The sequence below is a fragment of the Ranitomeya imitator genome, chromosome 5 (assembly GCF_032444005.1).
Source record: "Ranitomeya imitator isolate aRanImi1 chromosome 5, aRanImi1.pri, whole genome shotgun sequence".
NCBI classification, from domain to species: domain Eukaryota; kingdom Metazoa; phylum Chordata; class Amphibia; order Anura; family Dendrobatidae; genus Ranitomeya; species Ranitomeya imitator.
The window spans coordinates 63,674,576-63,701,067 of record NC_091286.1 but is presented as its reverse complement, the minus strand read 5'-3'; the positions used below and the strand labels follow the sequence as shown (position 1 = coordinate 63,701,067).

The following is a 26,492-nucleotide window of genomic DNA, read 5'->3' as shown; positions in this document are numbered from 1 at the left end:
GACACATATCTCTATGGATTTTATTTCAGATCTCCCCGTCTCTCAAAAGATGTCGGTCATTTGGGTGGTTTGTGATCGCTTTTCTAAGATGGTCCATTTGGTACCCTTGTCTAAAGTGCCTTCCTCCTCTGATTTGGTGTCATTGTTTTTCCAGCATGTGGTTCGATTACATGGCATTCCGGAGAACATCGTTTCTGACAGAGGTTCCCAGTTTGTTTCGACGTTTTGGCGAGCCTTTTGTGCTAGGATGGGCATTGATTTGTCTTTTTCCTCGGCTTTCCATCCTCAGACAAATGGCCAAACTGAACGAACCAATCAGACCTTGGAAACATATCTGAGATGTTTTGTTTCTGCTGATCAGGATGATTGGGTGTCCTTTTTGCCTTTCGCTGAGTTCGCCCTTAATAATCGGGCCACTTTGGTTTCGCCGTTTTTCTGCAATTCTGGTTTCCATCCTCGTTTCTCTTCAGGGCAGGTTGAGTCTTCGGACTGTCCTGGTGTGGATACTGTGGTGGATAGGTTGCAGCAGATTTGGACTCATGTAGTGGACTATTTGACATTGTCCCAGGAGAAGGCTCAATATTTCGTTAACCGCAGGCGCTGTGTGGGTCCCCGACTTCGTGTTGGGGATTTGGTTTGGTTGTCGTCTCGTTATATTCCTATGAAAGTTTCCTCTCCTAAGTTTAAGCCTCGTTTCATTGGTCCATATAGGATTTCTGGGGTTCTTAATCCTGTGTCTTTTCGCTTGACCCTTCCAGCTTCTTTTTCCATCCATAATGTATTCCATAGGTCATTGTTGCGGAGATACGTGGCATCTGTGGTTCCATCCGTTGATCCTCCTGCCCTGGTTTTGGTTGAGGGGGAGTTGGAGTATATAGTGGAGAAGATTTTGGATTCTCGTATTTAGAGACGGAAACTCCAGTACCTGGTTAAGTGGAAGGGTTATGGTCAGGAAGATAATTCCTGGGTCTTTGCCTCTGATTTTCATGCTGCCGATCTGTTTCGTGCCTTTCATTTGGCTCATCCTGGTCGGCCTGGGGGCTCTGGTGAGGGTTCGGTGACCCCTCCTCAAGGGGGGGGTACTGTTGTGAATTCTGTGGTCAAGCTCCCTCCAGTGGTCATGAGTGGTACTTCGGCTGGTTCTGTCCATGAGCTTCCTCTGGTGGATGTGAGTTGGGCTGCGGCTTCTGAGTTTCCTTCCTCAGGTGACGAGGTTAAGTCGTTAGGTGCTGCTCTATTTAACTCCACCTAGTTCTTTGTTCCTGGCCTCCAGTCAATGTTCCAGTATTGGCCTTGCTCTCTCCTGGATCGTTCTTGTGGCCTGTCTGCCCTGCATAAGCTAAGTTCTGCTTGTATTACTTTTGTTTGCTATTTTTTCTGTCCAGTTTGCTATATTGGTTTGTCTTGCTTGCTGGAAGCTCTGGGACGCAGAGGGAGCACCTCCATACCGTTAGTCGGTGCGGAGGGTCTTTTTGCACCCTCTGCGTGGTTGTTTGTAGGTTTTTGTGCTGACCGCAAAGCTATCTTTCCTATCCTCGGTCTATTCAGTAAGTCGGGCCTCACTTTGCTAAAATCTATTTCATCTCTGTGTTTGTATTTTCATCTTTACTCACAGTCATTATATGTGGGGGGCTGCCTTTTCCTTTGGGGAATTTCTCTGAGGCAAGGTAGGCTTATTTTTCTATCTTCAGGGCCAGCTAGTTTCTCAGGCTGTGCCGAGGCGCCTAGGTCTGGTCAGGAGTGCTCCACGGCTACCTCTAGTGTGGTGTGTTAGGATTAGGGATTGCGGTCAGCAGAGTTCCCACGTCTCAGAGCTCGTCCTATGTTATTAGTAACTTTCAGGTCATTTTGAGTGCTCTTAACCACCAGGTCCATTGTGGTTCTAAATCACCAGTTCATAACAGGACCCACTGCACCACTGGTCAGGCTTACCCAGGAGGGGCATGAATATGTGGCTAACTGGCTACCTGGCCTTTGCTAGAGTATCTGATGGTGAGGCAAGGTTTGGGCGGCAGGATAGCCACCAGGTATCACTCCAGGGCAGTGCTCCAACCTGCAGCAGTTGACCAACGGGTCAAGGCAAGTATGTGCGGTACAAAAGGCACAGACAAAGATGTCATAAGACAGTCCAACGTTGGGGCACACAGCACAGGTTTAAGATTCAAAGCTGAAGTCAGGAGTGGAGAGATCAGATGGAACAGGTGGATAAGCCAGGTCGGTAACTGGAGACAAAACAGAAAAAAAAAGTCGACTGGAAGCTAGAACAGACTACTGACTAGAACCAAAGCTCAGGCAAGAAGTGCAGGGAGAAGCTGCTTAATATATCTCCTGCTGGCAGCGGATAGGGCAGGGAAGCCAATTTTTGCAGGACACAGCAGGGTTAAATTCCTGCAGAGACTGGCCACATCTCCATATAGCCAGGTGGAGAAAGCAAGAAGATGAAGCAGAGATGGAAAATGCTGCAAGAGGCAAACTCTGGGTGGTAGCCTGAAATGAGGGGAAGCAGAGCGGTGACTGCAGTGAGTAGGACGGCTCTTTTTATGCACCATAAAATATTTATTACTTTTGCATCTGCTCCTTGACATTGATTACTACTGTTTAGCTTACTGGTAACCAGAATACCCAGGTCATTCTCCTGTTTTATAATGCTGAGTATATTTACATTTATTATATATGCCACAATAGGAATACTTCAGCCCAGGAGCATTATGTCCTTTCATGATATCTATGAACTGTACCCTTAGGTATCAGGATTAACTGTAGAGTTCCTATGACTTCCAGAGTTTCCATTATGTGGTTCTCTTTACTTGATAATTGTTCTTTCTTGGGAATGCATCCTCTGGAACTAGTTCGGAGTTTGGACAATTCTGTTTTTTATGTTAAATTATGTCAGATGAGGAGGAATCTATCAATACAAATCAGTAGGGACAAAATAATTACATTTAAACATGGTTAAGAGGAATGTTGACGGCTTACTTGGTACATAATAATTTCAATTTTTGTTTTCACATAGGTTTGTAGACTGTATGAAGGCTTTATAATCATGTTGAAAAGCACTTAACCTACTATCCAAAAGATAATTATATGATGTCCAGAATTGACTATGTCCCATGACTGCTAATATTCCAACAAAGGGTCAAGACTTGAAGCCTAAATGAGATCGCTATTTCTGAATATTTATCTATAGGTATCACTTTATAAAAGGGTTAGTGGTACCTTAGAAAAAATCCCAGCAGGTGTCTGTTGGTTTTAGGTATTATAAAACATGTGAATAATCCTATTTTATTTTGGGAGACTGAGAATGACTTCTTAAGAGGCAGAATAATGTCGTATAATTTATTATTAAAAAAAGAGGTAGAATGAAATTATTAAAAGCCAATAAAGACTATAGATTAAAGTACCTAAATTATAAAGAAAATCCCTCTCTAGGAGAAACAATATGAGGCTTAATGAAGCAAGAAATTAATGTAATATGTGTATGAATAAGATAGAGAATTTTTACTGTTCAGTAAGTGAAGAAATTGCATAAATTTTAGAATAAAGCAGTGAAGCTTTCTGCCAAATTAAGAAGATTGATAATTTGCAACTGGAAAAGGCTTTGGGTCATAAAGAGTTTACATCAGTTTGCTGCCTCAAGGAGTGGACGTATATCTATATAAAATGTAAATGTATTAGATGAATTATGACACAGGTTCTTAACAGTACACATGGTGTGGACACACCGCCTGACATTTTGGTCTACTCCTGTTTAAGTATGATTTTATCAGCATTTTTCATTAGAGGTGTGGGTTTTTCATCGATAGTGAATGTACAGGTATCAGAATTTCCTAGGATTATACAGAGTGTCCTTTGTCCCCTATGTTGCAGCATACAGTATGTGTGCTGTCAGTCAAGGTGCAGGGGAGTGATTACAGCACTTTCATTATCTAGTAAGTGGTGACTGTTACAGTCCCCCTCACTACCTCAATAACTGGAAGCGAGTGGCTGCAGGGAAAATAAAACTTAATTTTCTCCTTGCAGCCACACTTTTGGTAAGTAAGCCATACATGAAGATTACCACTATAACACTATAAATATTAGTTTTGGAGGTTACAGGTTCCCTTTAAGAAGGGGTTGTCCAGGTAGTAGACTTAAAGGTGAAGTCAAGAGGTCTAAACTACCCATATATTTGAGATAGTTGTCAGTATTTTCAGCTTGGTAAGATTAGAAAGTCACTGTCTGATACCTCTGGGCTTGAAAGTTATGGGCTGTTGAAATTTCAATTACACATCAAATATTCGGCCAGTCATCTAGAAGTTGGTTGAAGCAGCTCGGTGCTTTAGCAGGTTGTTTGCACTGTGCCTTTATCAAAAAATGTAAAATGGTTTCCTGGCTGCATCCCATGAAGTGCTCTCATGCTGCATGCCTCTGTTGTGTGCTGTCCACTGGAGAGGAGCTAGTGGAGGATGCCATTAGCTGATGCTACTGAATCAGACTGATTTTACTTACTAACTTTACTGACTAATTTACACGGCTACATCTGAGATAGAAGGTAGGAGTCAGACTCATTGTGCTGAATTATCTGGCAGTGTGTATCAGTGTCACACTATCTAGCAAACAGTACTGGTATGGATGTCAACAGTGCTCTCCAGTTCTGATCTAGTGTGGGGAGGGGTTCGGGGTTGTGTTCCTGTTGCTTTGGTGGTAAAAGAAGTTGGGTTGATGGTGAAGGGTGAGTGTATACCTTGAGATGTGTTTTATACTTTATACTTGTTTGGAGAAAGTAGAGGGTCAATAATGATTTTCACATAAAGGGGTGTAAATAGTTATGGGGCGTGAGTCAGACGATGAACAGTAATTAAATTGCAATTGATGTATATTATTATATACAGTGGGGCAAAAAAGTATTTAGTCAGTCAGCAATAGTGCAAGTTCCACCACTTAAAAAGATGAGAGGCGTCTGTAATTTACATCATAGGTAGACCTCAACTATGGGAGACAAACTGAGAAAAAAAAAAATCCAGAAAATCACATTGTCTGTTTTTTTTAACATTTTATTTGCATATTATGGTGGAAAATAAGTATTTGGTCAGAAACAAACAATCAAGATTTCTGGCTCTCACAGACCGGTAACTTCTTCTTTAAGAGTCTCCTCTTTCCTCCACTCATTACCTGTAGTAATGGCACCTGTTTAAACTTGTTATCAGTATAAAAAGACACCTGTGCACACCCTCAAACAGTCTGACTCCAAACTCCACTATGGTGAAGACCAAAGAGCTGTCAAAGGACACCAGAAACAAAATTGTAGCCCTGCACCAGGCTGGGAAGACTGAATCTGCAATAGCCAACCAGCTTGGAGTGAAGAAATCAACAGTGGGAGCAATAATTAGAAAATGGAAGACATACAAGACCACTGATAATCTCCCTCGATCTGGGGCTCCACGCAAAATCCCACCCCGTGGGGTCAGAATGATCACAAGAACAGTGAGCAAAAATCCCAGAACCACGCGGGGGGACCTAGTGAATGAACTGCAGAGAGCTGGGACCAATGTAACAAGGCCTACCATAAGTAACACACTACGCCACCATGGACTCAGATCCTGCAGTGCCAGACGTGTCCCACTGCTTAAGCCAGTACATGTCCGGGCCCGTCTGAAGTTTGCTAGAGAGCATTTGGATGATCCAGAGGAGTTTTGGGAGAATGTCCTATGGTCTGATGAAACCAAACTGGAACTGTTTGGTAGAAACACAACTTGTCATGTTTGGAGGAAAAAGAATACTGAATTGCATCCATCAAACACCATACCTACTGTAAAGCATGGTGGTGGAAACATCATGCTTTGGGGCTGTTTCTCTGCAAAGGGGCCAGGACGACTGATCCGGGTACATGAAAGAATAAATGGGGCCATGTATCATGAGATTTTAAGTGCAAACCTCCTTCCATCAGCAAGGGCATTGAAGATGAAACGTGGCTGGGTCTTTCAACATGACAATGATCCAAAGCACACCACCAGGGCAACGAAGGAGTGGCTTCGTAAGAAGCATTTCAAGGTCCTGGAGTGGCCTAGCCAGTCTCCAGATCTCAACCCTATAGAAAACCTTTGGAGGGAGTTGAAAGTCCGTGTTGCCAAGCGAAAAGCCAAAAACATCACTGCTCTAGAGGAGATCTGCATGGAGGAAAGGGCCAACATGCCAACAACAGTGTGTGGCAGCCTTGTGAAGACTTACAGAAAACGTTTGACCTCTGTCATTGCCAACAAAGGATATATTACAAAGTATTGAGATGAAATTTTGTTTCTGACCAAATACTTATTTTCCACCATAATATGCAAATAAAATGTTAAAAAAACAGACAATGTGATTTTCTGGATTTTTTTACTCAGTTTGTCTCCCATAGTTGAGGTCTACCTATGATGTAAATTACAGACGCCTCTCATCTTTTTAAGTGGTGGAACTTGCACTATTGCTGACTGACTAAATACTTTTTTGCCCCACTGTAACTTTTGGGGAGCAATAATTGTACATTATTATTCTATGTACATTGTTATATACAGGGGCGGTGGGTATATTATTATATTTAGGGGAGGAGTGAGAGTACCTAGGATGCATGCTACATACATGAAGGCCTATGAAAGACTCCATACTTATGGGCCAGTGCTATGTGATTTACCTTCAGGGTAAAATTTGGAAGTTAGCCCTTGCTTGCTGGTCCCACCAAAGTCAGCAGCTTTGGACTTTCACCTAATGTATACGTGGGCTGTTTGCTTCCCTACCTGAGGACATTGTGAAAACGGAGCGAAGAGCCTGATTCCAGCACTCCGTCACTTACTAGCTGTCTTGCACTAATATGAATAGTATTACCCTTTAGTAAGTGCACACATCTAGTCATGAAAATCTGTGCTTAGCTTTTTTTACACTGCCCAGATAATTTTCACAATTTTTAAAGGGTTTGGTCACTTTCCGCCAAAAACTATAGAATGGAAATAACTGGTGTATACTGGCATAGAAGACCCCAACTCCCTAATTTTGGGCCACTACTGAGCCTGATGTGACAGTGGAAACATTGGATAAGTCTCATTGAAGCAGCCATTTTGAGAGGTACAGGTGCCGTGCCTGTCGCCATCCACTATAGTAAAATTCGCAATTTATGAATAGTTAACTGATGAAAAAAAGTTTATATCCCAGTTCATACCTTTGGGTTATTTCTGTCTGATAGCATCATGACCATAATAAAAGTGTGGCCTGAGCGGGGCATTATATTGATGGAGTCTCCCATGGCTGTGTGTCCACTAGTCGGGCGCAATCCTTCTCAGCCCTTATTTACATGCATGTCACTGGACAAACGGTAAGATTTTTAATATTAGAGTTAGGAATGCCCCATTTAGGGTCACCGTGAAGTGATGGGATGGCTTTTGCATTTTTTTTAATCAAAAACATGTTAACTAAGTACTGTGTATTATTTGCACTATTATTATATGCACTTTTGATGTTTATTTATTTTCTGCAGGATATTCAATCATTGTGCTTCGGTGTTTGTTTTTTTCTTTTAAGGATAATATTTTTTTAAATTTTTTGTTGTCACATTCCAGGAGCCATAACATTTTTATTCTTTTCATTGAAATAGCAGTATGAGGACTTTTTTTGTTTGTTTGCTGGATTCGGCCACATACAACTTAATCTCTAACTTTGTGAACTTTTCATAGGAAAAAATAGGAAAAGCACAATTTCTGCTACCTTTTTTTTATATATATTTTAAACGCTTTGTGTTAATATTATTACATGGGGTAACAAGATTATTACACTAACTACATAAAGTTTTATTTATAATTTGTTACTTTCATATGATAAATACTCTGAAAAAAATCATTTTTGTGTTGCTATTCGAAGAGTCAAGTTTATTTATGATGAGATGTAGTTTTCATTGGTACCATTTTGGGATACGTATACATTCTTAATCAGTTTTTATTACACTTTTAAGGAGGTGAAATGAATCATAAACCTTTGATTTAGCATAATTAACATGTCGTTTTTTCTGCAAGTCAGCATAACGAGGAAAACAAATTTATTTAGTTTTTTTATGTTTATGTTTTTTCTGCTTTTGCAAAAAAAAAATTTCTTTTTACTTGAGCACTATTTTCTAAAACCCATAACTTAGAGAGCTTTGGGGGATTACTTTCTGCAGGAAAAAGCTGTAGTTTTGAATGCTGCAATTTTTGACCACACGTGACTTTATGATCACTTTGTATTCAATTTTATTTATTAAGAGGAACATAAATAAAAAACTGCAATGCTGGTTGTTTTTTTCCATTCACCATGATATGGTTTTATAATAAAATTGAATACCATTTTAGTAATAGTGAATGTATAATATCTTTTATGTTTTACTATTTTTGTCCAATAATTTACTTTTTTTTTTACTATGCAGCATATTCTGAATGACATATTTTTTTGTTTCATTTTTCTGCGAACTCTGTGAACCCTGTGAACTCCATGAGAGCTTGTTTTTTACATAACAAGCTTTAGTTTTGATCGTTATCATTTTGGGATTTGTACAACTTTTTGATAATTATTTCATTTTACGTGAGGCAAGGCTAACAAAAATAATAAGTTGGTCGAGCTATTTTTGCAACATTAGTTTATCAGAATAAATAATGAAAAATATTTTTAATGTAAAAACAAAACTTTTAAAAAAATATTTTACTTCAGTGGTTAATAGATCAATGGCTGCACTCAATTTTACTGTACTAAAGCAAGGAAATGTGCGATACATGAAATGTGAATAGCATAATGGCTTACGAAATCTATTAAAAAACACATGAGATGCTTAGCACAAGATTTGGCTAAAAATTGTGAGCCCATCCACCAATTTTGGCCAAGGCTTGTGCTAAGCATCTCATGTGTTTTTTCATAGATTTCACAAGCCATTATGCTATTCACATTTCATGTATCACACATTTCCTTGCTTTAGTACAGTAAAATTGTCAAGGATTACCCCCAGACAGCGAGCTTGCGGGACTGGGGAGAGTGGGCAGCCGTTTACTGTAATGGATAGGCTCATTGGGGGGGTCGTGTGAGATGGGGGAAAGACAATGAATTCTGTTTTGTCCATGTTAAGTTTTAGAAATCTAGCGGAGAAGAAGGATGAAATAGCGGATAGACATTGAGGGATTCTGCTTAGTAGAGTGGTGATATCTGGTCCAGAGATGTAGATTTGTGTGTCGTCAGCATAGAGATGATACTGAAAACTGTGAGATTCTATGAGCTGTCCCAGGCCAAAAGTGTAAATGGAGAAGATCAGGGGCCCTAGAACTGAACCTTGCGGGACTCCGACAGATAGGGGGCGAGGGTTAAAGTGATTGAAAATAAACATGGGGTTGATTCTGTGGTATACATGTGCAGGAAACCTGACTGGTGGTGAGGAATTGGGGGCATGATTATGGGGTGCTATATAATGGTTAGGGAAAATCGTTACTGCATCTTGCCTACTGGATCTGGCTGCAGCAGAACACAAAGGACACAGAAAAATGTGACAGCCTTTTTAAAACTGGTGTGGGCAGCCGCTGGAGTGCTATTCTCTTGAGGTGTTGAGAGGTGCCAGATGGCGTTATAGGAGCACCTTCAGGGACCCTCTTGGTAAGAGGAATTCTCATCTAATCTGCGGCCTATCGATTCACTGCCTGCTAGGCCTCAGACCTGCATAGCAGTGACCCCTGGTAATGTGTCGGCTGGTGGTCGAACCCAGTGCCAGGGGGAAGTTGAGAGAAGTTTAATTTAGACAAGATAAAGCCCAGTGATTCTAAAAAAGAGAACAAAGAGGAAGAATAACGTAGGTACCGGTTAATTTCAAAGATATTTTCTATCTCAGCCAGTGTGATTTGGGAAAAAGGATCAGACCATTGCTCCGCTCTATTTGGTTACATGGATGCAATTGGGGAGGTGTACAGGGATAAGGTTGGCCTGGCTTGGGTATGATGAGCAATTTAGGCAGGGGAAGGCTATGTGGCTGTGTGAGACCATAAGGACATATCCTTGTGGATGCACCTGATGATGGCTCCTGCTTCTCAGCCCTTTCAAAATGGTGTTGGATGCTCAAGCAGCAGGTCCTTGGCATCTCGAAGAAAGGCGTTTTCTTGGCAATTCAATGAGGGACAGTGTAAATTCGGCATCTTGTTTAAGTTCAAACATGAGTGTTCCACATGCGGAGACAGTCATAGCTTGTCCAAATGCTTTAAGCGGTCAAAGGGTAAGCCAGGTGAGCGTGTTGGAAAGATGGAGAACCTCGGTGAGGGTCGCAGAGTTGATCCCATTTTTAAATAGGTACTCGAATTTGGAAGCAGCAGAGTTAATTCATTTTGTTTTTTTCTGATGGTTTCAGGATCCTGTGTGATCCTTTGGCCCTGATTTTACAGCCAGGTAAGTTAAAGTCGCCATAGGAACATCGAAGGGTAGTAAAAGAGAAACTGAGTTAGTGGGTGGAATTAGGTTGCATGGCAGGTCCATTCAAGGACCCTCTGTTGCGTAACTTGAGGATTTGCCCTCTGGAGGTGCATCCAAAATGTGAACCTAATAATTTCTGACTCAATCATCATTTATCGTATCCGGCCTGTGATTCAGTAAGTTATGGTATTTCCCTGGAGTTATTATCTGTGTAGTGTGTGTCTTTCAATAAGGCTTTGTATTGGATGAGGAAAACTGTGTTGGTGGCATTGAAGGTGAAATCTGACTTTGAGGTGGCATTTCATTTGCTTCCTGTGCACTCCGACAGCCTTCATTTCTTGGGTGTATGTAACATGGTCAGTTTTACGTTGATCGTTACTTAACCAAGGGTTGCTCCAACTTGGGTGCTTAGTTTGAGGCTTTTAGTTTATTTGTCGAGTAACTAATGTTAGATATGTCTAGTGTTACCTAGTTAATTCATTTTTTGGAGGATTTCTTTTGTGTGGGCCTGCAAATTTGGCCGGGAAATAGTTGTTTTCATTGTGACAATTTGTCCGTTGTGTATGCAATGAATACGCTTTCTGCTAAGTCTTGTCTATGCCATTTGGTGTTACAGTGTTTGCAATGGAATGTATATGTGGTAGCTAAGCAGCATGTTCTGGGCAATTGGTGACTGAAGCTACTTGGTGCCGATATGAAACATTTTTGGATTGAATGGGAGGAGTTTGGCATTGGGGTGAAAGTTGGTTCTGTGTCCAAGGAAAGGCTATTTCTGTTACTGTCCCTTTTGGGTCAGGATTTTGTGTCTTGGAGGTCGGCATCAGCTGTAGTGCAGAGATTGATGGCATTATCCTTTTTTGTTTAACCCCTTCATGACCCAGCCTATTTTGACCTTAAAGACCTTGCTGTTTTTTGCAATTCTGACCAGTGTCCCTTTATGAGGTAATAACTCAGAAACGCTTCAATGGATCCTAGCGGTTCTGAGATTGTTTTTTCGTGACATATTGGGCTTCATGTTAGTGGTAAATTTAGGTCAATAAATTCTGTGTTTATTTGTGATAAAAACGGAAATTTGGCGAAAATTTTGAAAATTTCGCAATTTTCACATTTTGAATTTTTATTCTGTTAAACCAGAGAGTTATGTAACACAAAATAGTTAATAAATAACATTTCCCACACGTCTACTTTACATCAGCACAATTTTGGAAACAAAATTTTTTTTTGCTAGGAAGTTATAAGGGTTAAAATTTGACCAGCGATTTCTCATTTTTACAACGAAATTTACAAAACCATTTTTTTTAGGGACCACCTCACATTTGAAGTCAGTTTGAGGGGTCTATATGGCTGAAAATACCCAAAAGTGACACCATTCTAAAAACTGCACCCCTCAAGGTGCACAAAACCACATTCCAGAAGTGTATTAACCCTTCAGGTGCTTCACAGCAGCAGAAGAAACATGGAACGAAAAAATGAACATTTAACTTTTTAGTCACAAAAATGATCTTTCAGCAACATTTTTTTATTTTCCCAATGGTAAAAGGAGAAACTGAACCACGAAAGTTGTTGTCCAATTTGTCCTGAGTACGCTGATACCTCATATGTGGGGGTAAACCACTGTTTGGGCGCACGGCAGAGCTTGGAAGGGAAGGAGCGCCATTTGACTTTTTCAATGAAAAATTGGCTGCACTCTTTAGCGGACACCATGTCACATTTGGAGAGCCCCCGTGTGCCTAAAAATTGGAGCTCCCCCACAAGTGACCCCATTTTGGAAACTAGACATCCCAAGGAATTTATCTAGATGCATAGTGAGCCCTTTAAACCCCCAGGTGCTTCACAAATTGATCCGTAAAAATGAAAAAGTACTTTTTTTTCACAAAAAAAATTTTTGCCTCAATTTTTTCATTTTCACATGGGCAACATGATAAAATGGATCCTAAAATTTGTTGGGCAATTTCTCCTGAGGACACCGATACCTCACATGTGGGGGTAAACCACTGTTTGGGCACATGGTAAGGCTCGGAAGGGAAGGAGCGCCATTTGACTTTTTGAATGAAAAATGATTTCCATCGTTAGCGGACGCCATGTCGCGTTTGGAGAGACCCTGTGTGCCTAAACATTGGAGCTTCCCCACAAGTGACCCCATTTTGGAAACTGGACCCCCCAAGGAACTTATCTAGATGCCTAGTGAGCACTTTAAACCCTCAGGTGCTTCACAAATTGATCCGTAAAAATGAAAAAGTACTTTTTTTTCACAAAAAAATTTTTGTGCCTCAATTTTTTCATTTTTACATGGGCAATAGGATAAAATGGATCCTAAAATTTGTTGAGCAATTTCTCCCGAGTACGCCGATACCTCATATTTGGGGGTAAACCACTGTTTGGGCACACGGCAGGGCTCGGAAGGGAAGGCGCGCCTTTTGACTTTTTGAATGGAAAATTAGCTCCAATTGTTAGCGGACACCATGTCGCGTTTCGAGAGCCCCTGTGTGCCTATGCATTGGATCTCCCCCACAAGTGACCCCATTTTGGAAACTAGACCCCCCAAGGAACTTATCTAGATGCATACTGAGCACTTTAAACCCCCAGGTGCTTCATAGAGGTTTACAATGCCGAGCCATGAAAATAAAAAATAATTTATCTTTCCTCAAAAATGATTTTTTAGCCTGGAATTTCCTATTTTGCCAATGGTAATAGGAGAAATTGGACCACAAATGTTGTTGTCCAGTTTGTCCTGAGTACGCAGATACCCCATATGTGGGGGTAAACCACTGTTTGGTCGCACGGCAGGGCTCAGAAGGGAAGGCACGCCATTTGGCTTTTTAAATGGAAAATTAGCTCCAATCATTAGCGGACACCATGTCGCGTTTGGAGAGCCACTGTGTGCCTAAACATTGGAGATCCCCCACAAATGACCCCATTTTGGAAACTAGACCCCCAAAGGAACTAATCTAGATGTGTGGTGAGCACTTTGAACCCTCAAGTGCTTCACAGAAGTTTATAACGCAGAGCCATGAAAAAAAAAAATTTCTTTTCTCAAAAATGATTTTTTAGCCCGCAATTTTTTATTTTCCCAAGGGTAACAGGAGAAATTTGACCCCAAAATTTGTTGTCCAGTTTCTCCTGAGTACGCTGATACCCCATATGTGGGGGTAAACCACTGTTTGGGCACATGCTGGGGCTTGAAAGTGAAGTAGTGACGTTTTGAAATGCAGACTTTGATGGTATGCTCTAGACCCGAAAGGAACTTATCTAGATGTGAGATGAGCACTTTGAACCCCCAAGTGCTTCACAGAAGTTTATAACACAGAGCAGTGAAAATAATAAATACGTTTTCTTTCCTCAAAAATATTTTTTTAGCCCAGAATTTTTTAATTTTCCCAAGGGTAACAGGAGAAATTTGACCCCAATATTTGTTGTCCAGTTTCTCCTGAGTACGGTGATACCCCATATGTGGGGGTAAACTACTGTTTGGGCACACGTCGGGGCTCGGAAGTGAAGTAGTGACGTTTTGAAATGCAGACTTTGATGGAATGCTCTACGGGCGTCACGTTGCGTTTGCAGAGCCCCTTATGTGGCTAAACAGTAGAAACCCCCCACAAGTGACCCCATTTTGGAAACTAGACCCCGAAATAAACTTATCTAGATATGTGGTGAGCACTTTCAACCCCCAAGTGCTTCACAGAAGTTTATAACGCAGAGCCGTGAAAATAATAAATAAGTTTTCTTTCCTCAAAAATAATTATTTAGCCCAGAATTTTTTATTTTCCCAAGGGTTACAGGAGAAATTGGACCCCAAATGTTGTTGTCCAATTTCTCCTGAGTACGCTGATACCCCATGTGTGGGGGTAAACCACTGTTTGGGCACACGTCGGGGCTCAGAAGGGAAGTAGTGACTTTTGAAATGCAGACTTTGATGGAATGGTTTGCGGACGTCACGTTGCGTTTGCAGAGCCCCTGGTGTGCCTAAACAGTAGAAACCCCCCACAAGTGACCCCATTTTGCAAACTAGACCCCCCAAGGAACTTATCTAGATATGTGGTGAGCACTTTGAACCCCCAAGTGCTTCACAGACGTTTACAACGCAGAGCCGTGAAAATAAAAAATCATTTTTCTTTCCTCAAAAATGATGTTTTAGCAAGCAATTTTTTATTTTCTCAAGGGTAACTGGAGAAATTGGACCCCAATAATTGTTGCGCAGTTTGTCTTGAGTATGCTGGTACCCCATATGTGGGGGTAAACCACTGTTTGGGCACACGTCGGGGCTTGGAAGTGAGGGAGCATCATTTGACTTTTTGAATACAAGATTGGCTGGAATCAATGTAACATAGTAACATAGTTAGTAAGGCCGAAAAAAGACATTTGTCCATCCAGTTCAGCCTAGTGGTGAATGGTGGCGCCAATGGTGGCGCCATGTTGCGTTTGGAGACCCCCTGATGTGCCTAAACAGTGGAAACCCCTCAATTCTACCTCCAACACTAACCCCAACACACCCCTAACCCTAATCCAAACTGTAGCCGTAACCCTAATCACAACCCTAACCCCAACACACCCCTAACCACAACCCTAACCCCAACACACCCCTAAACCTAACCACAACCCTAATTCCAACCCAACCCTAACCCTAAGGCTATGTGCCAACGTTGCGGATTCGTATGAGATTTTTCAGCACCATTTTTGAAAAATCCGCTGGTAAAAGGCACTGCGTTTTACCTGCGGATTTACCACGGATTGCCAGTGTTTTTTGTGCGGATTTCACCTGTAGATTCCTATTGAGGAACAGGTGTAAAACGCTGCGGAATCCGCACAAAGAATTGACACGCTGCGGAAAATACAATGCAGCGTTTCCGCGTGGCATTTTCCGCACCATGGGCACAGCGGATTTGGTTTTCCATATGTTTACATGGTACTGTAGACCTGATGGAACACTGCTGCGGATCCGCAGCCAAATCCGCACCGTGTGCACATAGCCTAATTCTAAAGGTATGTTCACTCGCTGATGAAAACACTGCGGATCCGCAGCAGTTTCCCGTGAGTTTACAGTTCAATGTAAACCTATGGGAAACAAAAATCGCTGTACACATGCTGCAGAAAAACTGCATGGAAACGCAGCGGTTTACATTCCGCAGCATGTCACTTCTTTCTGCGGATTCCGCAGCGGTTTTACAACTGCTCCAATAGAAAATCGCAGTTGTAAAACCACAGTGAAATGCGCAGAAAAACCGCGGTAAATCCGCGATAAATCCACAGCGGTTTAGCACTGCGGATTTATCAAATCCGCTGCGGAAAAATCCACAGAAGACCAGAATGCGTGTGCACATACCCTAACCCTAACCCTAGTTCTTACCCCAACCTTAGTGGAAAAAAAAATTCTTTATTTTATTATTGTCCCTACCTAAGGGGGTGACAAAGGGGGGGGGGTCATTTACTGTTTTTTTTTATTTTGATCACTGTGATAGGTTTTATCACAGTGATCAAAATTCACTTTGGAACGAATCCGCCGGCTGGCAGATTCGGCGGGCGCCCTGCGCATGCGCCCGCCATTTTGGAAGATGGCGGCGCCCAGGAAAGAAGACGGACGGACCCCGGGAGGCTAGGTAAGTATAAGGGGGGGAGATCAGGGCACGGGGGGGGGGCGTCGGAGCACGGGAGGGTGGATCGGAGCATGGGGGGGTGTGGATCGGAACACGGGTGGGTGGATTGGAGCACGGGGTGGGGGATCGCTGTGCGGGGGGTGGATCGGAGCACCGGGGGGGATCGTTGTGCGGGGGAGGGATCGGAGTGCGGGGGGGTTGGATTGGAGCATGGGGGGTGGGATTGGAGCACGGGGGGAGTGGAAAGGAGGACGGGGGAGCGGAGCACAGGACGGAGGGGAGCGGACCACAGATCGGAGGGCTGGGGGGGAGATCGGTGGGGTGGGGTGGGGGCACAACAGTGTTTCCAGCCATGGCCGATGATATTGCAGCATCGGCCATGGCTGGATTGTAATATTTCACCAGTTTTTTATGTGAAATATTACAAATCGCTCTGATTGGCAGTTTCACTTTCAACAGCCAATCAGAGCGATCGTAGCCACGGGTGGGTGAAGCCACCCCCCCTGGGGTAAACTACCACTCCCCCTGTCCCTGCAGATCAGGTGAAATTGGAGTTAACCCTTTCACCCGATCTGCAGGGACGCGATCTTTCTGTGACACAGCATATGCGTCACAGGTCGGATTGGCACCGACTTTCATGACGCATACGCTGTGTCACAGGTCGGGAAGGGGTTAAATTTGAAGGCATTAGTGGCGTGACAAAGGATTTTTTGTTGAAACAGGCATTCAATGTATTTTCGTTACAGTTGGAGACCAGTTTCCTTCAAATTGTGGGCAAGATGATGGGATGTTTAGGATCAAGTTGCTTTTCAAATTATGAGGTGCAGTTGTTTTCAGTGGCTTTTATTTTGGCCATTTATGATGCTTTCACTTCAGTGAGTTTGTTAGCCCATCAAAGTTGGTTGAAGGGGGGGTTAATGATATTTGATGTGTGTCTATTAGGGGGTGGAAAAATGTGTCAAATTGGTACGTTGGTCATATTGTATGCGATTCCTGGGCATGAGGCGTGTCCCGTTATTGGAGTAAGACATTTTCTCAATATTAGGGGGGTTATCCGGGTTTGTTCTTAAAGCAAACCTATCATCAGAATTTTGCTAAGTAAACTACAGGCCTTGTCAGGTTCATGCTGTGACACTGATTAAAATGATACCTGTGTTGAAGAACTCCGTCTTGAGGTTGCAGTTTCATGCTATGTTATGTTGTGCTCTGGCTACTTCTTATTCCTTGTGTTTTTAAATGAAAGGTCACTCAACCTTCAGTGACCTGCCTCCTGTTTTAAGTACTGCGCTTGCACAGTTTTTATTCCGTTTTTTTTTTTAAATTAACTCCAGCAAAATGGTGCCTTCGGTGGCTCGCGCACAGTAGCATCTATTGCTTACCTATAGATGCTACTGCATATGCGCCGCCAACGCCATTTTGACGGAGCCAAATTTTTTTTTTGCTCCAACAAAATGGTGCCACCGATGGCACATTTGCAGTTGCATCTATCGGCAAGCGATGGTCTCAATTTGCGTAAGCGCCACCCACCAGGATTTTTCTTGTTGTAGAGATTGAAATCCCAATAGAATAAATTTGGGCTTACATGTCTTCTTCCAGAATGTTTGTTTTAGTTCATTATAGTAAATTCCTGTAGAAGTTATTTAGCTTTTCGCTAAACTTGCATAATTGTTTATGATCGATGCCAAAGTTTTAGGTTTCTTCTTTGACTGTTTGGAAATGATGCTTCTTAACCTTAACCTTTTCAATAGTCCTTGCTGTGAATTTCGGTGATTCAGCATTATACAGCAAGACACAATGTATGAAGAAAGAACGATACATGTCAATAGAGATGAATTAACATTTTTATAGGTCAACTTTTCACTAACACTTTATAGGAACCACTTTTTAACTGTTTTGGAATTCAGGTACTTTATTAATATTTTTGGTTTGTGGATGAAAGTTAATAGTGAGGAGGTTTAAAAACCTAATTTTAAATTAATTTAGTGTACACCAAGGTGTTCCAAACATAGCAGGCATGTACATGCTTACTTTTAACATATATTGGGGTTGCTCACACAAGCGTATAACATGCCAAGTGCTATCCGATGTTTGATCAGATAGCACTAGGCCAAATGTTATACATTAAAGCCGAGCCATCTAGTGCTTTTTTTGTCTTTGTTAATTGAGTAGACTCCAAAGACTGTATAATGTGTCATACTTTTGATTTATTTTTAATTTATAAAATCTTTTTCTAACTTTTTTTACAGCTCCCGTTTGCAGGAACATTATATCATTTTTATGACAATGGAGCTGTGAAGACCAGAAGAAAACGTAGTGTCAAAAGCAGAAATCACTTAGAAATGCATCCAAAAGTGAGTTCTCAAAGCTGGGTATTGTTCTTTATTATTTCACTAAGATATTGAAAATATGAACAGAAAAAATAAAAAACTTTCATCTTGAGGATCATTGTTCATTGCAAAAACAAGAAAAATATATATTTTAAAGTTTATTGAGTTTTATCAGCATATAAGAAGAAAGCCAACAAGAAAAAAAACGAGAAACAGTTGCCATTATAGCAAGAAAAAAATATATTTTATCTTATGGGAACTCTCTCTTTGCGCTTCATACTCCTCAACTATTATTTCAGTTAAGCTTGAATAGGTTGGCATGTTGCTCAAAAAGCATGAACAATATACAGTATATATTGTTGCCATTTTATGGGTAAATCATGTTCTCTTAACTTCCGGATTATGGCCCTAACAGTGCTCACTGGAACCTTCAGCTGTTTAGAAATTCTTCTGTAACCTACTATCGGTATATTTTGCAATAGTAAGGTTGCCAAGGTCTTGAGACAGCTCACTGATTTTACACCTTTTTATAGGATATAAGTTGAATCAACTGATATTATTTTTCACTAAGTGGCAGCATTGCTTTCTAATTACTGATAGATTTCAGGAGGTGTCATGGCTTTTCTTGACTTTTTGCACCTCTTTCTTCATGCTTTCAATACTTTTTACCTGTGTTATTTCTCATTATTACACATAACTTATTTTATGGACATCTAAGGTTTGGTTTATTTACCAGTGTGGATTGGTTGGGTTATTACCAACATCTGGTGAGAATTTCATGTCAAAAGCGCCTTAAGAAATATATATTTACATTGAAAATTAATGACGTGTTCAATACTTATTTCACCAAATGTTGCAACACCACTGATCAAACATTCATGACCTATCCTATAAAGATATAGAAGGTATGTAGGTGATATATATGTATAAATATACAGTTGAAACCAGAAGTTTACATACACTTTATAAAAAGACACATATGCATGTTTTTCTCAATATCTGACATGAAATCAGAATAAACCTTTCTGTTTTAGGTTAATTAGGATTACCATAATTATTAATATTTGCCAAATGCCAGAATAATGAGAGAGAGAATGTTTTAAGAAAACATGTATTGAGAAAAACATGCATGTGTGTCTTTTTATATAGTGTATGTAAACTTCTGGTTTCAACTGTATATATGTAAAAAAAAAAAAAAACTTCCTTCTCACCCCCCAATGGGTGGTCTTTTTTGTCCTTTCTCATTCTCAGGTCCTCTACCAGAGGCCTGGGAGTTTGAGGGTTCTGCGCAGGATCTTAGTTGTTTCCAGCATTGAGCTTTTCTGGACAGAGAGCTCAGATGTTACTCCTGGGATCTGTTGTAGCCATTTTCCCAACTTAGGGGTCACTGCTCCAAGTGCTCCTATCACCACTGGAGTCACTGTTGCCTTCACCTTCCACATCGTCTCTAGTTCTCTTATAGACCCTGGTATTTCTCCAGCTTCTCATATTCCTTCTTTCTGATGTTGCTGTCACTTGGCACTGCCACATCTCATTGATGTCTTCGGATCCTTGTCTACTATCACAATGTCTAGTTGGTTAGCCAACACCTGCTTATCCGTCTGGATCTTGAAGTCCCACAGGATTTTAGCTCTTTCATTCTCCACCACTTTCCCTGTTGTCTCCCACCTGGATTTAGGGGAACTTAGCCCATATGTTGTGCAGATGTTCTGTATACAATTCCCGCTACTTGGTTGTGGTATTCGGCATATGCTGTTCCTGCTTGTATTTTGCATCCTCCCGCAAAAAAAACCGCATGCGGATTTCTGGCAGAAATGTCTGGTTTTTGTCAGGAAATTTCTGCAAGAAATCCTGAACGTGTGCACATACCCTGATAGTTCAGCTTCAGCACCAGTATCAACACTACAGGCCTTCGATTCGTTAAACTGTTCACACACGCATGGACAAGTACTCCCTTCAATATCAACTGTCACATAGCTGTGCAATGGCGTCAGTGTGCCGAGCCTGGCGGCACCTGTCCTTTATAACCCCTGAGTATGTCATACAGCCAGCCAATCACAGTAATGCCACTACCAAGATGGCTGCAACATTACAGTAACACAGTCAATCTCTGCATGCTTATTGGATGTGTAACATTTGCAAAAATGCAGTTTGAAATTGAGCATCGGCTAATGCTCGCTGAGTAACGAGCACATCCAAGAGCCCAGATACTAGATTGATATCCGAGTATCACCAAAAACTAGTTCTACTATTGGTTTTCTCTTACCTGTGAATACAACCGTTAATATAATGGGTATACATTTGTGAATTTCAGTTTAGCCCATTTCCCAATATACTTTATCTGTACATCTACACTTAAACCCAGGAAGATCTTTGTCTCCTGCACACTAAATCCGTGCAGCTATTTCTCACATTTGCAGCTGTTAGGATGCATATGCTTGAGGCATAGACTCTGCTTACCATAATCTGATGCCTCGTGCTGGAGAAATTACACAGCACATTGTATAAACAGAAAATATAATGGTTTCCAGTTGCTCATAGAAATGCACTCTACTTATTTTCCAAAGAGTATTTAAATTGACATATATTCACTCAGCTAGGGCCTATTTATGACACAATGTCGGGATTTTCTGTATCTGGACACATACTGAAAGGAAACAGTCACAGCTCTACTAGGCACAAATCCATAGTAAATGTTGGTTTTCTCTCGAAATACCATCCCAATTCTATCTTTTCTACTACATGTTTAATAAAAGCAGAAATCTTCTATGTTATTTAACATGCAGTGAATATCAATATTCTTTCCATAGAAGTCAGTGCGGAAAAATCAATGGCAGTAAAATCTGTGAAAGGGTGTCAAGGGACCAAATTGCTGTCATAGGTGCAAATGCCAGAAATGAAACTTAGTGAATGGTATATTTTATGAATATGCCATTAAAGTGCAAGTGGAGAATATCCCTTTTATGCTTTAGTTTAGAAAAAGTCAAATCTTATATGTAAGGAAATCTTGAATTTAGCCATATATTTTGGTGATCAGCTGCAGTGGTCATGTGCTGCCAGAAGATCACAGGGTAGAGCGGCACTGCTTCAGGAACAGTGCATTGATTGGCACTTTCCTTCATCTCCTCTGGCACTTTATAAAAATGTGTGTCCAGTAGTTTGCGCACACTTCAGCAGGGATTTTGGCTCACTCCTCCATACAGATCTTCTCCAGATCTTTAAAGTTTCGGGGTTGTCTCTGGGCAACATTGAGTTTCAGCTCCCTCCAAAGATTTTCTACTGGGTTCTTGTTTGTAGACTGGCTAAGCCACTCCAGGACCTTGAAATGTGTCTTATGGAGCCACTTCTTAGTTACCCTGGCTGTGTATTTTTGGTCTTTGTCATGCTGGAAGACCCAGCCACGATCCATCTTCAATGCTTTTACTGAGAGAAGGAATTTGCTGGCCAAAATCTTGCGAAACATGACCCCATCCATCCTCTCTTCAATGCGGTGAAGTCATCTTGTCTCCTTTGCAGAAAAGCACCCCCAAAGTATGATGTTTCCTCTACCATACTTTATGGTACAGATGGTGTTCTTGGGGTTATACTCATCCTTCTTCCTCCAAACACGGCAAGTGGATTTGATACCAAAAAGTTCTAATTAGGTCTCATCTAACCACATGACCTTCTCATATGACCTTAATCATAGAGTCGCTTATTCCAGAAGTATGGGTATACAGAGTGTGAGGGCAGAGGAGTCCCTGAGAAATATGCAAGTTCTGCTGTTTGAGGCTAAGCGCCTACGAAAAGGGTAAGTTTCCCAATAGCCTGGGGACCTTCTATAGTCTCTATAAGAGATCACAGTGCCTGCCAGACTGCTCTAGCAAAAGCTTATCTCCTGGAGAACAAAAGGATGAGCCATCAAATATCAGACATGCCAGATCCTTCTCTCCCCTGATTGTTATGACCTGGTGGTCAGGACAATAATGGACCTGGTGGTTAAGAGCACACGGAATGACCTGATAGTTACTGATAATATAGGACGAGCTCTGAGACGTGGGAACTCTGCTGACCGCAATCCCTAAACCTATCACACACACTAGAAATAGCCGTGGAGCGCTCCTGAGGCTCCCTAAGCGCCTCGTCACAGCCTAAGGAACTAGCTAGCCCTAAAGATAGAAAAATAAAGCCTACCTTGCCTCAGAGAAATTCCCCAAAGGAAAAGGCAGCCCCCCACATATAATGACTGTGAGTAAAGATGAAAATTACAAACACAGAGATGAAATATATTTAGCAAAGTGAGGCCCGACTTACTGAACAGACAGAGGATAGGAAAGGTAGCTTTGCGGTCAGCACAAAAAACTACAAAAAGACCACGCAGAGGGCGCAAAAAGACCCTCCGCACCGACTCACGGTGCGGAGGCGCTCCCTCTGCGTCCCAGAGCTTCCAGCAAGCAAGACAACAATCAAAATAGCAAGCTGGACAGAAAAATAGCAAACCAGAGAAAAACAAGCAGGAACTTAGCTTCTGCTGGGAAGACAGGTCACAAGAACGATCCAGGAGTGAACTAGACCAATACTGGAACATTGACAGGTGGCATGGAGCAATGATCTAGGTGGAGTTAAATAGAGCAGCCAGCTAACGAATTAACCTCGTCACCTGTGGAAGGAACCTCAGAAGCCGCAGTCCCACTCACCACCACCAGAGGAAGCCCATGGACAGAACCAGCCGAAGTACCATTCATGACCACAGGAGGGAGCTTGACAACAGAATTCACAACACCTGATATCATACATTCTCTCGTACATGCTAAATGGTCAGTCAATATCGGTGAGTTCCTCTGATGGTAGTCACATGTGTATGTGCGTCTTTACTCTACTCTCCCCTCCCCATACACAACAAATATGTATAAGTGATATTGAGAGCTATAGTAGTTATTGTTCAATTGACACATATCTGATGTATATGGCCACCTTAATGGACTCCAGAATAATTACACAACAAAGTTGACATACTATGGCCTTCTCTTTTGGTTATTGACTTCTTTATCATATATATAACCCATACATTGAGTGAGCCAATCTCATATTGGTGAAAACTACTAGACCTTATCATTCAGATCTCATCTCGTTGGTCAGTAATATTTTTCTTCTGTGCTGCCACACAGTCATCTGCAAAAGCAATAGCAGTAAATGGCACATTCATCTCAACTGAGGCAGTGCAGTCAGTGACAGCTCCACTTTCCTGTCCTGCCATAAAACTGTCACAAAGAAAATAATAAATTGTCTTTAGAAAGTTTCCAAGTTTTTATGCAGCATTCTATACTATAAAATATTTAAAGAAACTGTGGTGAAAAAGCCTATCTATGGATCCATCTAAGGCTAGTTTCACACTAGCATTCAGCAGGGCTGCAGATGGCAGCCTTCTTCCTCCGTTAAGCCCTGCCCATTGCCACACCTCTTCCTTCAGCTCGGCCTACGTCTGCATGCGTCCTGCATACCCTATCTTTAACATTGGGTACGCAGGCCATGCTGATGTATGTGGGTGCCTCCGCATGCGTCGTTTTGACGCTGCGCTGACTGCAATAAAATGCAACATGTTGTGTTCAACGCATTTCAGCTCAGCATCAAAACGACGCATGCGGAGGCATCCGCATACATCCGCATGGCTTGCGTACCCAATGTTAAAGATAGAGTACGCATATGCATACAGATGTAGGCGGAGCGGAAGGAAGAGGTGTGACAGTGGGCAGGGCTTAATGGAGGAAGAAGGCTGCCATCCACAGCCCTGCCAAACGCTAGTGTGAAACCTGCCTTAATGAGAGAAATCCTCAAGATGATATGGTAAGAAAACAAAGCACTGGAAGCCACCTCTGCCCAAGTAGAGTGAAAATTCTTTCCCCAAAATTAGTCAAGTATAACTTTATTAAGAAACATTAAAATGCGCAATTTAAAAAAATCTTGATTAAGAAAGGTAAATACACAAAATGAAATGCATGATAAGTCACAAAGTATTCACAATACAAAGGTGACATCAATGTCACAAATATTAATCCCACTTTCTACCACCACCAAGCAAGTGGGAAGAGCTGGACAAACCACCAGAATTGCGCATCTACTAGATGTGCCTTTTGGGGGACGACTGCAGGTAATATGTATGGCCCCTTACCAACCTGAGAATACCCGCCCCCCAGCTGTCTGCCTTAGCTTAGCTGGTTGTCAGAAATGTGGGAGAACCCACATTGTTTTTTTAATTATTTATTTAAATAATTTAAAAAAAGCTGTGTTGGACCCCTTTTTTCTTGAAAACCAGCCTTGCTGAAGCTGACAGCTGAGGGTTGCAGTTCGAAGCTCTCAATTTTGTCTGGATTGTTATCAAAATTACAGGTGAGCCCATGCCATTTTTTTCTTAATTTATTTATTTTTAGTGCAGGTTGAATGCACCCATCAGGGGAGCTTGCTCTCACTATTATTAGCGACTGCAGGCGTAGGTCGATGGGAATAATAGTCCCATCAGTCGACGCCTGTGACCGGAGGTAAACTCTTTACCTTTGGTCACAGCTTCAGACTCACACTGTCATCTGACAGCGTGGGAACCGCAGCGCTCTCATCACCACAGCAGATCAGAGGCAATGATCTTATTATCAATCAGAGCCACTGGTGTTTCTCGTGCTGTCATGCAGATGACAGCGCAAGAAACACCCAATGTTCGGGATGCCAGACCCAAACAGTAACACAGACTTCCTGGTGAAGTCTGTATTCAGGGTCCGTGCCCAAACAGCTGATGTTTGGTACAGACCTCAAATTTTACTGTTAAGATTCGCCCGTTTCTAGTAATAATGTAAAAACATCCCTGTAATTCCTGCATGCACCTCATGCACCGATTTCAGCAATGTATATTAGGCTGTTTATTAGGCTGTGTTCTGTTGCTTCCAGATAATGAAGGTTTTATCACCAGGATATTATCACTGCCAGGACTGTCGCTCACTTCAGCATTTGTCCAACTTTGCCACCTTCTCTGATAAGCAGCCTACTGTCAATAGATGATGTACATAGAGAGCTGTGGTTTGGGCAGGGTCTACTTTCTGACCTTTACTGCATGGTACATTTAAGAACTCTGATTATGTCACAACTGCTGCACCAAGCAAACTAAGTGATTCATGTTTGGAATTGGTGTCTCTTTTCCTTCATTATGTTAAGATAGCAAAAATCTGGTCACAGATTCCCTTTAAGACTGACAAAACTCTAGTTTTAGTGAATTATGAATTAGGGTGATAGGACGTGTGACAGCACAACAATCAGGAATGATTACCATCTGTTTAACGAATAAAGCAAAAAAAAAATGCATACATTGTTCAGCATAAATGAGTGCATCACAACAGATTTGTCAGAAAACATTATCTATGGATGCCATGCTACAAAATACTCCCACAAATGTGGGTTATTGATTGCAAACAATATTTGCTATTTTGCACGCCCCAAAAAATAATTTTCCCAACAAATTAATTCAAGATCTTATTGCTAAAAGTAGTATGGCCCAAAGAAAGTCTTAGGAGCAAAGCTAAAGTTTAGATTACAAAATTCTAATTAACAAGAATTCAACCACAGGTAAGTCGAATTATTACATGTGTCCCACAGAGATTTGCTTATAAAGGAGTGTTATTTAACAAATCCCTTCCTATTTAATGCTGTCAGCAATGGCACCACATGGAAGAGAAATGTGTCAAGACCAGAGAAAGAAAAAAATATATTTACGCAAGAAAGGTGAAAGCTAGAAGATCAGCAAAGCTTCACTTATCAGTCAGAATACTGTAGCAAAAGTAATACAACAATGTAACAAAGATGGAACTGCAACAATCTCACAGAGATGTCTTGGCTGACCATGGAATTTATCACCTTCTCTTGAGAAAATTAAAGAAAATCGACATGCAAGTTCATTGCAGTTAGCTAATGAAGTAGAAAGCCAAAGCATAGTGAGTGTTTCCCGTGACCCAATAAAGTGTACAGCGCAGAGGTATGGCATGCATGGGGTCAACCATGACGGAAGGTTCTCCTAAAGCCCAAGCACAGAAAATCTCACCTAAAATACTGTATGACATCACAAAGGTGAAGAGTACAAACCAAAAATGCATAATACTTACAGTAAAACATGGTGGTGGCAGTGTCCTTATGTGAGACT

General features: G+C 41.5%; 1 protein-coding gene across 1 annotated transcript in view; it reads left to right on the top strand.

The window, feature by feature from the left end:
* Positions 1 to 26,492, top strand: part of PCSK2 (proprotein convertase subtilisin/kexin type 2) — a 253,984-nt gene that overhangs the window by 81,892 nt on the left and 145,600 nt on the right. The window contains exon 2 of the mRNA XM_069768745.1: positions 18,254 to 18,358. Coding sequence (XP_069624846.1) covers positions 18,254 to 18,358 — 105 coding nt within the window. The remainder of the gene's footprint in view (positions 1 to 18,253; positions 18,359 to 26,492) is intronic.